The 12,615-nt window shown below is 41.9% G+C and overlaps 1 protein-coding gene and 1 pseudogene across 2 annotated transcripts in view; one reads left to right on the top strand and one right to left on the bottom strand.

Moving 5' to 3' along the window:
- Window positions 1-504: 504 nt before the first annotated feature.
- CRCP (CGRP receptor component) overlaps window positions 505-12,615 on the top strand; it is a 52,997-nt gene continuing 40,886 nt past the window's right edge. For both annotated transcript variants that reach the window (XM_032430963.1, XM_032430962.1), the window contains exons 1-2: window positions 505-637; window positions 11,878-11,914. Coding sequence is in view for 1 of the 2 variants with exons in the window: in XM_032430962.1 (XP_032286853.1) it covers window positions 630-637; window positions 11,878-11,914 (45 nt within the window). In the remaining variant the exon portion in view is untranslated. The remainder of the gene's footprint in view (window positions 638-11,877; window positions 11,915-12,615) is intronic.
- Window positions 9,219-10,805, bottom strand: LOC116648744 (annotated as a pseudogene).

Below are 12,615 nucleotides of genomic sequence, written 5' to 3'. Positions count from 1 at the left end.
CTTGGCTTTTTGTATTTTTTGTTTGTTTTTTGCCAAATACCTCTCAAGGAAGAATGGGGAGAAGGGAGCCTGAGTTCTTTTTTTTTTTTCGCTTCTTGAGACGTTTTTTTCAGTTATAACATACCTACAGAGAAGTGTACATACGTGTACAACTCACTGAATTTTCAGAAACGGAACACACCGCGCACCCAACATCGAAATCATGAGACAATATTTCCAGCAGCCCAGAGCCGCCTCGCCCCTCGCCATCACTATTCTCTGACGGCTGGGATTTTAACGCTACAGAGGGCTACTAACCCGATTATCTCTCTGGAAACTTAGTTTATTAATACTCTGATATCACCCAGACCAAGAAAACATGAGCTAAGTCCTGCCTGCATAAGTTCAACAGTCTTAAGTCCAGCAGGGCAAACAGCGCGGCGCAATTCGACTGCGCTGAGGTGCCCGCCTGGTCCGCTAGAATCCCGGCGTGCAGCGCGGCGATCCCGGCGTGCAGCGCGGCGATCCCGACGTACCCCGCGGCGCGCAGATCCGGCGACTGGGTGCACAGCGCGGACTGTGGGAGCCGCGGCGGCGTGTCGTGACGCTGGGTGTTTGCTGGCGGCCGGAGGCGACGACGCGGGACCGACATGGAAGTGTGAGTCGTCAGGGGCGCGTTCCCGGCCTTGCGCAGACGACCACAGCTGGGGACTGCTGGGCCGAGGGGAGCCGAGGGACGCGGGCATGGGGCGGCACCCTGTACGGGCTTGGGGCGGGACGCTGGGAGGAAGGGGACCCTCGCTCTGCCCCTCCGAACCTTCGTCCCTACTCGCACCCAGTGCCTGGGACGCGGGACCCGGTGCGACTTGACCTGGCGGCCTTTCAGTGTGCCTGCTCCCTCCCTCATTCATTTCCTGGCGTGTTTTGGGTCACCGTGGGGAGCTCGGCCCGGTGTCCCAGCGTGTAAAGCCCCGCGTCCGCCCTGGAAGTACTTGCAGAAAAGATGGGTAAGTGCTGGGATAGTGCTTGGGGTTAGAGCCTTGCCCTCACTTAGAAATTGCTATGGAAGGGTCAGATTTTCTGGGAAGAAGGAAAAGCTTGAGCCAGGACTGAGACCACAGGAACAGTACTTGTGTGTGATGTTTGCTTATTGTTCCGAGTGCAGATGGAAGTTTTTGCAACTACTCCGCATGTGGGTTTTTTCATGGCTGACATTAACTTGTAGGCATAACTATATTGTGTTCTCTTTGGCGTTGGTTATTTAATACATTTTCCTTTGTGTTCTTTTACCTATCTAATGGTCCTATATACTACTATTTCGCAGATTTTTTTTTTTAAAGATTTTATTTATTTATTTATTTGACAGAGACAACGCAGGGAGAGAGGGAACACAAACAGGGGGAGTGGAAGAGGGAGAAGCAGGCTTCCTGCCGAGCAGGGAGCCCGATGCGGGGCTCTATCCCAGGACCCTGGGATCATGACCTGAGCCGGAGGCAGACGCTTAACCGACTGAGCCACCCAGGCGCGCCTATTTCGCAGATTTTTAAAAAACACAATATGTATATGTAACTGAAATGAAAGCATCATGAAACAATACTTTTACTATATGCACTCTGATATTGTCTCTTTTGTTAAAAAAGAATGCTGACCCACTAAATTGATTTTGTAGTCCACTAATGGGGCTTTATCTGCATCTTGAAAAACATTCAGTTATATTACTCTAGCCCAAGCTATTATTACCAATTTTCCCCTCTTTACTAGAGCAGTTCCTGTCATTATGCAATCCCGCTTTAATTTATCCATCTTAAAAAAATCCCTTGTCTGCACATTCATGTCCACTTATTGCTCCATTTTTGCTTCCCCTTACTACAAAACTGGAAGTGTTGTTTATCCCGTCATTCTTAATCATTCTGTTGGGCTTTCATCCTCACCAGTCTACAGAAATGGGTTTTGTGATGATTACCTGAGCCCTCCATCTTGTTAAATTCAAAGGTTGATTTTCTGCCCTCAACCTTCTTGATCTCTTAGCAGCAGTTGATATAGAAACTCTGGGTATCCACTGTACTTTAAAAAAACAAAACAAAAAACTCTTGAAACTCTTTTGGCTTTGTTACATGCTGTCTGCATTTCCCCCTACATCAAGGACTACTTCTCAGTCCCCTTCCCTGGTTTGTCCTTCCTCCCTTGCTTGGCTTCTAAATGTTGAGGTGTCCTAGTGCTCAGTCCTGGGACCCTTCCTCTCCACACTCTCTCCCTTGGTCATTTTACTCATCTATATGCTGATAACTCCCAAAAGTATATTTCTAGCCCTTTTCTCTCATCATCCATCCAATTGTTTAGTCCAAAAATCTAGCCCTCCTTCCTCACCCCTAAATCCAGTCCATCAGCCAGTCCTGTCATCTTCACCTTCAATATATTTTGTGTGTAGTTACTTTTTACCATATCCATTGCTAATTCTGTAGTCTGTCATCTCTGGTCCGGATTAAGCAGTTGCCTTTGGCTTCCACTCTTGTCCCCCTCCATTCTGTTTTCCAATCAGCAGCCAGAGTGATCTTAAAATATTAATTGGTTCTGTGATGCCTTGGTGGCTCAGTTGGTTAAGCATCTGCCTTTGGCTTAGGTCGTGATCCCAGGGTCCTGGGATTGAGTCCCGCATCTGGCTCCTTGCTCAGCAGGGAGCCTGCTTCTCCCTCTCCCTGCTGATCCCCCTGCTGTGTTCCCTCTCTCTCTCTGACAAATAAACAAAATTTTTAAAAAAATATTAATTGGATCAACTCACCCCCTTTATAAAACCCTTCATTGACTTTCTGTTGTACTAAGAGGAAATCTACATTCCTTACTAGGACCTATATGACCCTGTATAAACTCACTTACTCTGGGGCGCCTGGGTGGCTCAGTCGTTAAGCGTCTGCCTTCAACTCAGGTCGTGATCCCAGGGTTCTGGGATCGAGCCCCACATCGGGCTCCCTGTTCTTCTGGAGGCCTGCTTCTCCCTCTCCCACTCCCCCTGCTTGTGTTCCCTCTCTCACTGTGTCTCTGTCAAATAAATAAATCTTAAAACAAGAAACAAAAAACCTCACTTACTCACCAACCCTCTCATGCTACTATCCCCACCTCCCAAATACACACATTTTCCACTGGCAGGTAGTTTCTGTAATCTTCCAAGGCCCTGAGGACTCTCTGCCTGGTATACTTTTTTCTCAGTCCTGCTCCCTCTTTATCTTTTTGATAGCTCAGGTTAAGTGTTGCTTTTCCTTTTTGGTCAATCCAAAATAAGTCCTTCTCTTGTCTTTTATTAAAACACCACGATTTACTTTCCCTTTGAGTAATTACAAGTTATAATAATAGATGTATGTTTACCTGTTTAGTGTCTTGTCTCCCTCATGAGAAAGCCCCATGAAGGCAGGGGCTTAGCACTACATTTGGCACACATTAGGTATTCAGCAAATAGTTGATGAATGAAGTAATATAACAATACTTCATTAATTTAACAAATTAGTTAAAAATATAATTGGATTAGCTAGTTTCCTAATTGCTGTGCATATAGATTTTCTGATTTTCCTAAGTGAAATAGTTTGAATCAAGAGTTTTTTTCTCCTTTAGCAATCTGTCCATTTCTCCCAGGGAGTCAGTGACTTACTGAAACCAATCAAGAATTTTGTAGCTAGCAATTAATGGCAAAGTGAGGTTTTGTAGGAATGTGGTTTGAGAGTAGAAGGACCCCTGGAATGGAAAGGTCTGGAGGCTTAACTTGTAGTTTCTTACGGGTCTCCAACATGAGGAGGTGTGATCCCCAGCAGTGTAGTCCTTAGGATCTTCAGCAGAACCCTGTTTCTCTGAGAGGACAAACCTTTTTGTAACCTTTTCAGGCATTCCTAGGACCTGGGAGGAGGAGGCATGAAAGGAAAACTTCTCTGAGTTTTTACTACTTTTTTTTCCTTCAATCGCTGAGTAAATACCTATTGAGTGAATAATACATATAGACATACACTAGAAATTTTTTAAAGGTGAGGAATATTTATGCTTTATTTGATTGAGTGATAGAATTTAAAAAATAAAAACTTTTTGATGGTCATTTGGAAACATTTTCCTCAGGCAAAAGGATACAAAGTATTTGTAGGAAACTTAAGTATTTGTGTACATATGAGGTATTTGCTATTTGGCTTTGTCTAATGCCTTGGGGTTATTGATATACCTGGAAAGCTTTGTATTCACTCTTTAAAAAAATTTTTTATGTATTTATTTTATTTTTTTTTTAATTTTATTTATTTGACAGAGAGAGAGAGAACACAAGCCAGGGGAGCGGCAGGCAGAGGTGAGAGGGAGAAGCAGGCTTCCCACTGAGCAGGGAGCCCCATGCGGGGCTCGATCCCAGGACCTTGGGATCATAACCTGAGCCAAAGGCAGATGCTTAACCTACTGAGCCACCCAGGCGCTCCTATGTATGTATTTGAGAGAGAGAGAGCGTGCATGCGCACATGCGTGTGCAAGCGGCTGGGGGGGGCGGTGATAGAGGGAGAAGGAGAGAATCTCCAGCAGACTTCGTGCTGAGCTCAGAGGAGCCCAACATGGGGCTCGATCCCAGGACTCTGAGCTCATGACCTTAGGTGAAACCACGAGTCAGACACTTAACCAACTTAGCCACCCAGGCACCCCTGTGTTCACTCTTTTATTCTTGAACTTAATATACATAGTTAGGGAAAATGGATTATCTTCTGTATCATCTTCTTTAAATCATTGTAAGAATTTCCTTCATTTTACAGCTGGAAATATTGAGATTTAGAGAAGTTAGCTAATAGGTCCTGTAACAGTTCACTAATAGGACTGGAAAGAGGATACTTGTTTGCTAGCTCCTAGGAGAATGCTACAGATTAAGTTTGTTGACTTTGAAATCTGCCCAGTTTTCTTGTACTTGAGTTTAGTTTTTCAGAACATGACTTGAATCAATAACATAGGTTGAACATAGGAGAATTTGAGCAGTTTTGTTCGTCATTGCGTGCGTAAGTTAACTGTGTGGCAATTAAAAGGTGCTGTTTGCATGTGTATGTGTCTAAAGAAAATCTGCCAATAGATCATTTTGTTCTGTTTATTCAGAATTCGGTTTTCCAAAGTAGTTGTTTACATCCATTAAATTGACTCAGCAAGTTAAGCAAAATTTACAGGTTGTATTTCAAATAGCAAGTCAACTTCAGCCAATTAATTCATTACTTAGGGAAATTAAATGACTGCCTGCCTGTAAATATAGATTCAAACAGTCTTTAAAATTCATTTGGAATATTTGCTTTAAACACCTGTAATTAAAATCAGTACTAGTCTAAGTCCTATAGGAAAATATGAAGTTTTGTGTAGGTGGGCAGTTTCTAGAAGTCTACTGAAATGCAAGCTATATATAGAGCAGACAATTCCTGCTCAGTAGGAACAACAGCTTGTAAATATAAAATTGACAGATTAGGGTGCCTGGGTGGCTCAGTCGTTAAGCGTCTGTCTTCGGCTCAGGTCATGATCCCAGGGTCCTGGGATTGAGTCCCACATCGGGCTCCCTGCTTGACAGGAAGCCTGCTTCTCCCTCTTCCACTCCCCCTGCTTGTGTTCCTGCTCTCTCTCTCTCTCTCTCTCTCTCTCTGTCAAATAAATAAATAAAATCTTTAAAAAAATAAAATAAAATTGACAGATTATAGTCACCCTAAAAAAACACTGGAGGAAAATGCATTTTATGTCTTCAATTTTAGGTTATACTAATGTCTTTTTTCAACCTTATGGAATTCTTTAGTTTTACATGTACATTGTTCTCAACTTTTTAGCTTGAAAAATTCCAAACCCATATCTTTATATCCTCTATCTAGAGTCACCATTTGTTAACATTTTGATATGTTTGCCTTATCTCTCTTACAAATGTATACATTCTCTCTCTCTCTCTCCACACTGTCTCTCTCTCTCTACTCTATCATTTCAGAGTTGTAGGTATCATGTCATTTTACCCAGTCTTAAAAATGTATTCTGTTTGACTGCAATACCATTGTCACACCCAGGGAATTTAGCATTGATGTACCAATATTATTAAAATACAAAATTTCTCCAATTGTCCAAACAGTGTCATTTTAGCAAGATTTTTTTTAAAGATTTTTATTTATTCATTGAGAGATAGCAAAAACAGGAGGAAGGGCAGAGGGAGAGGGAGAAGCAGACCCCTCGCTGAGCAGGGAGCCTGATGCGGGGCTGGATCCCAGGACCCTGGGATCATGACCTGAGCAGAAGGCAGACGCTTAACGACTGAGCCACCCAGGCGCCCCAGCTAGATTTTTTTAAACCACCGATTCAGGATCCAGTCAATAATCATATTTTGAGTTGTCATACAACTTTTAGTTGTCATAATTCTTTAATCTCCTTTACTCTGAAAACCGTTTCCTAGCCTGTTTTTGTGACATTGACATTGTTATAAATAACACTGGTATTTGAAGAAGCTAAACCAGTTGTTTTGAAGTATGTTCCTCAACTTGGGTTTGTCTGGTTATATCCTCATGGCTAGATTAAAATTAGACATTCTTTGACAGGATTGTTGTAAGGGATGTGTCTTTCTCAGTACATCACATCATCATCACTGCTGTTAAATGAGATCACTTGATTAAGTTGATGTCTGTCCAGTCTTACCATTTCCTGTTCCCAGCAACCTGCCACTCAATGGTGGTTATAGTAGGATAAAAGCTGTCTTAAAAACTTTCCTCAAGGGGCGCCTAGGTGGCTCAGTTGTTGGGCAGCTGCCTTCGGCTCAGGTCATGATCCCAGGGTCCTGGGATCAAGCCCCGCATCGGGCTCCCTGCTCCCCGGGAAGCCTGCTTCTCCCTCTCCCACTCCCCCTGCTTGTGTTCCCTCTCTCGCTGTGTCTCTCTCTCTGTCAAAAAAATAAATAAAATCTTAAAAAAAAAAAAAAATTGATAATGCACAGTTCATTTAGAAACTGAAATGAACATAGTTCATTTCATAAAAGGTAGATCTTATGCCTATTGACATTTTATTAAATAAAGGAAAGCCTAGCATATATTGGCATTTATTCCATTAGTATTTACTGAGTAAAAAAGTTATTTATCTTCCTAATAAAAGAATAATTGAATAAATCAGCTTCTGCCAGCTGGAATCTCCAAGATGCGGTACTTGTTTAAACATCCATTTTTCTCCTGGCTCCAAAACACAGGTTAATTAAAACACACATGCAAGAGAGTGTCTCTCCTTTGTATATTGGTTCTAGTAAAGACAGATGATGTTCTTCGGATTCTTGCATTGACAATATTGGCTTGGGCAGTGGGGCAATAACTTGGAATAGCCAAGGACAGATTTTCCTAAGGCATAGAATATTCTGCATGACAAAGGAGAGGCTATGATTTGGAAAGAAGTTGTAACAATGGCACCTGGGATGGATCCCTTAGCCTTGAGGAAAAATAACATTTGTATTATTTTTCCAGTCTGTTCTGGGAAGGGATCTCTTAGTTACAGTGTACTGTAGGGCACACAGGGAGTTTTAACTCAATTTCAAGCAAAGATAGGAAGAAGCCTTGTGGACTGACTTCCTGATTAAGTAGGCAAAGATGACATGTGGTTTGATTTGTCCTTTTCAATTTTAAATGAACCATATCATATACACTAATTATGCATTGTCCTTCCTGTGTTAGATTCCTTTTTAATAGGATATTCTTTGTGACCTGAGTGCAATTGTGGTCATTTGGGCAAAGCAACAATTTTGTGAAATCCCAGCTATTTGTTGAATGTCTAGTAGCATTTGGTAGGCTTCACATGTTGATTTGATTAGAGTGCTGACATCACTGTGCTGCTGACCAAAGGCCTAGGTCAGATTCTTGTGTTAATCACCTGCTTGTTTTGCTTTATTGATTGCTTAGAGAAATCACCCATTTATTTGGCCCATGTTTCTGAAATTTTGTGTCCGCATTTTCATCATAGAGCCCCGCTCCCGGTTTAGGAACAAACAGTAGTCTTTATTATACATTATGTCAAGTCCAGAGTGCTTCCTGAATTTTTAGGATTCTACATTACTGGTTTCCATTTGTCTAATCCAGCCTCATTTTTCACAGTTCCGTAGTTATCTTCCGCTGCAGTTAGGCTTCTTTGTGACCTTAAGCAAATTTTTAAATCTCTGAGCCTCAGTTTCATCATCTGTAAAGAAGGAATCATAATAGCTCCTACATCACAGGGTTTTTACATGAGAATTCAGTGAGGTGATATCTTTAAAAAAATGATAGCTTTCATTAAAGATCTTAATAAGTACCAAGAACAATGCTACACTTCTAAAATTTGTTGTCTCATTTCATCCTCATAACAGCTTTGTGATGTAGGCAGAAGTTATGGTAGTAACACAGGTAGTGATAATAGATGGCTTTTATTGAGTACTTATGTGTTCCAGTACTTTACATCTTTCAGTTTAATCCTATAAATAATCTTACATGGTTAGTACTCCAATTGTTATTTTATGGATGAGGAAATTTAAGTATAGAGAGGTTAAGTAACTTGCCTAAATTCACAGAGCCCTAATGTTCAGTGGAGCTGCTTTAGAATCCAGGCTACACTTATAGATACTACTTTATCCCCATTTTTTTTTTAATGTTCAAAAAAATACTTATTTATAAGAAACACAGTGGGGTAAGTTTATACTGAGAAATGCAGCAATAAATACAGTTGAAGAGAACAGAGCAACTCTACATTGATACACTGGCACGAACAGGAAGAGCAAACGCACCACCCAGACCTGAATGTCTGCAGCCCGATTTTGTACACGCTCCTTTAGAAACACCACCCTGAAAAGATCTTGTCAGTTTAGGTAAGAGAATGAGCCCACATATAATCACAAATGTACCCTGATCAGGACTTTATTTAAAAATTAGCAAACAATACTGTAGAGACATTGATGTGTAAATTTCTAAAATGCTGCACCTTAAATTTAGTTGGTGAAGACAACATTTAGCTAGATACTAAACTGTAAAAAAAAAAGCTTCCTATTGTTTGAAAATCGCATTTATTAAGTAGATTGTAAAAAAAAAAAAAAGGTCTTTGGGATGCCTGGGTGGCTCAGTTGGTTAAGTATCTCCCTTCAGGTCAGGTCATGATCCCAGGGTCCTGGGATCGAGTCCGGCGTCAGGCTCCTTGCTCAGTGAGGAGCCTGCTTCTCCCTCTGCCTGCCGCTCCCTCTGCTTGTGCTTTGTCTCTCTCTCTCTCTCTCTCAAATAAACAAAATCTTAAAAAAAAAAAAAAAGCATAGGTCTTTAATAAGAGAATTGGCTGTACAAGGGTACTCCCCTTTCACAGTATTCCTTTTTACTTCATATGGGAGTTACTGCTTCTGCTGTAGGATTGAATTGTTACAGCACTAAAAGGCAACTATTTAGGGAAGAGGCAGAAAAAGGAAAAGGGAATGTATGTAAGGCAATATTTCTTTTAGGTACAATAAGCATTCTAGTGTTTTAAGAAGACGAGAAAAAATTACTCAAGGCTAGCTTGGTTCTCACTGAATAAAAACAGTGGACTAAATACTGAGCTCCTCTGTGTCAATCTAATAATCAATGCCTTGGTCACCATATTGGTAATTTCTGGGGTGGTCATCTTGGTACTCTCCGTGATATTCATCTGGGTATTCTGCCTGATAATCACTGTCACTAATTTCAGCCCATTTGTTCCTGTTCCTTGGCTTCCATTGTGAATGACAGGTTCTGTGGGAGCAGCACAGTATTTGGGATCATATACTTGCTGCCCAAGCCCATACACACTCATTCCTTTTTGGGAAGCAACTTTGTTGGTTCCCATGTGTAGAGAGATTGTCGAGTTGTCCACTGGTTGTAATGTTAGCTTCTGATCAGAGGGATCTCTTCTGGTACCTGGTGCTAACATCCCCACCTGGCTGGCTCCTTTGTTGGTGCCCATCTGCAGACTAATTGTGGTCTGGTCAGAACGTTTGTCACTTTGCATTTTGGGATCATAAAGATGCCTCCTGGTCCCATAGGCCGTCATACCTGCCTGGCTGGTGCATTTGTTGGTTCCCATCTGCAAACCAGTTACACTTTGGCCAACTTTTAATTTTCCTTCATCAAAACGTCTTGTTGGTTTTTCATCATACTTAACTACAGTGACAATGGTTGTATGGAATCCTTTTGTTTTAGCCAGACCTGCCAGAGCCACCAGCATAGTCTGAACCTGGGTCATGTTTCCATTCTCAAAAAGATCATTTGCTTCAGATATGTCATGTGGCTTCATGCCATAAGCCTGAATAGCTTTAATAAAGTTGCCAATATTCTCCACCTGAGGCCAGTTTAACCAGGACTCATTAACCTTCTTCACTGAGCCTGGCTGTAGCTTGTTTATGAGCTCAAAGAGGATGATGCCATCTTTGAAGCCCTACTGAAAGTTGGTGCCAGTGCTCATGCCTGTCACCTCTTCTATCCAATTTTGAAGATCTTCTTCTGCCTGATGATCATAGTTGGAAGCAATCTTGTTCTTGACCTTGGCGGAGGGCCCTTTAAGAAGGGCCCTTGTTGAAGTGGGTCATGGTGGTTCAGGTGGCGGGAAGAGGCTGCCCTTGGGTCTAGGGCCTGGGGGTTTCTCGTACTCAGCTTCCCCGCTCCTGGCCCCGAGGAGCGGCCGCAGCAGAAGATGCTTGGAGCTCGCTCCCCTGGGTGGTGCAGGAGACTCCCCGATGTGGCGGCCGTGGTGGGTACGGGCGATGCTTTGGCAGCGCGGTCCGACTGGGTCCCACAGAACCTCCCGCTCCACTCCCCATTTTTTGTTTTAAGTGAGAAGCTTAGGGGGATTAATAAACTCATCAAAACTCCCATACCTTATAAGTGGCAGAGCTAGAATATGAACCTAGATTTGTCTGATTTCAAAAATGTGCTCTTAATTATCACACTATACTGCCTCTAGACTATTTTTTTTTTTTTTTTTTTTTTAAGATTTTTTATTTATTTATTTGAGACAGAGAGAGTGAGAAACAGAGAGCATGAGAGGGAGGAGGGTCAGAGGGAGAAGCAGACTCCCCACCGAGCAGGGAGCCCGATGCGGGACTCGATCCCGGGACTCCAGGATCATGACCTGAGCCGAAGGCAGCCGCCCAACCAACTGAGCCACCCAGGCGCCCACTGCCTCTAGACTATTAAAAACAATAAGTACTTCTGATGTGGTGTTGTAGAATGGCTTGATTATACTTTAATACAAGTCACGTTGCTGTGCTCACTCATACATGAAAAATGACATTGTGCCTTGATTGCAGGGGTACCACGCTTTGACCACTGCTTGACACATGAACTTTACCTGTTGAATTGATAGAGAAGATGAACACCTTTCTGGATATCTAGCAGGATTCTTGACATTGCTGGGATTCCCAGTAGTGATGTTAATGTTAATGATCCCATTTCTGGTGATTCAGCAGGGTGACTTGCCTGCCCAAGATGTCAATAACTGGTGGGAGGCATGTGGTACTGGGGAAAGGACATGGCTGTGGGATGAGACAGCACTGTTTCTCCAGTTAATTCTAGCCCCCTCCCTGTTTATTGACGCCCCTTCCTAACCCTCTGGTTTTGCCCCATGTTCTTCCTGTAAGTGACTTCTCCCAGATGACTGACTTCTCTTAACTCTGCCGACATAGATTAAGGATAAGTATAGTATTTCAATCACCTACTTAGTAATGGATGTGTTATATACTATGCCTATAAAGAGGGAAGTTTGCTGTGAAATTGTCCACTGCCAGCTAACCAGTAGGACTTAGGACATTTCTCAGTTTTAGGTTGTAGTCCCTGAATTCCTGAACTGAACTACTAAATCTTGATAAAGGAAGTATTTTATAGATATTTAATTCCCACAAAGGAATGTGAGCCCAGACTGATGATGATTTACTTTATTTTGCAGGAAGGATGCCAATTCTGCGCTGCTCAGTAACTACGAGGTAAATAGCTTTGAAGTGAACTATTGAATTTTCCTCTCTGGTAGTTTGCCCTTTGCTTCTGAAGATTATTGAATTAGTTTTAGTTAAAATGACTGAATTCATTTGGATTTTCCACTTTAAAATAGGACAGATGGCACCATCTGGTGGACCTTGGAATTATAAGCTTAGTAAATTATACATAGTAATTCAGGGAAGCTGGGAAGACTTTAGTTTATAGTGGGCAACCTCCCCCAGATCCCAAATATTTTAGATCTTCATTTGATGTGCCTTCATGGGATGGAAGGATCTACTTTGGAACTGTTTCTGTCTGCAACATTTTTCATTAAAATGCTTATGCCTTTTCCTAATTACTACTCTTTAACTATAAAATGCTTTTATATGTTATTATTTTGATCCTCATAATAGTCTCAAGTATTAACACTTTCGTTTTGAAAGTGACAGCTTAGTTGATGCACCATTGTGAATGATTTAGTATGAACTAGCAGATTTGGAATTTGAGGGCCTGGGGGTTGGGTTGCTCGAGAAAGGGAGGAAAAAATGAAAGAAGTTGGTGAGAGGGGAGATAATAACATTATTTTTGCTTACCTTCTAGTTTGCCTTTGTTTTGTTTGGTATTAGCAAAGCCATCTGATAGGTTAACTCCAGGTATATAAAGAAGCATTCATACATTCACTGTCAATTTTTCATTTTCTAGAATCTAA

The sequence above is a fragment of the Phoca vitulina genome, unplaced genomic scaffold (assembly GCF_004348235.1).
Source record: "Phoca vitulina isolate PV1807 unplaced genomic scaffold, GSC_HSeal_1.0 scaffold45, whole genome shotgun sequence".
In the NCBI taxonomy this organism is placed as follows: Eukaryota; Metazoa; Chordata; class Mammalia; order Carnivora; family Phocidae; genus Phoca; species Phoca vitulina.
The sequence above is the reverse complement of the archived record's forward strand: the minus strand, read 5'-3'. Positions and strand labels throughout refer to the sequence as shown.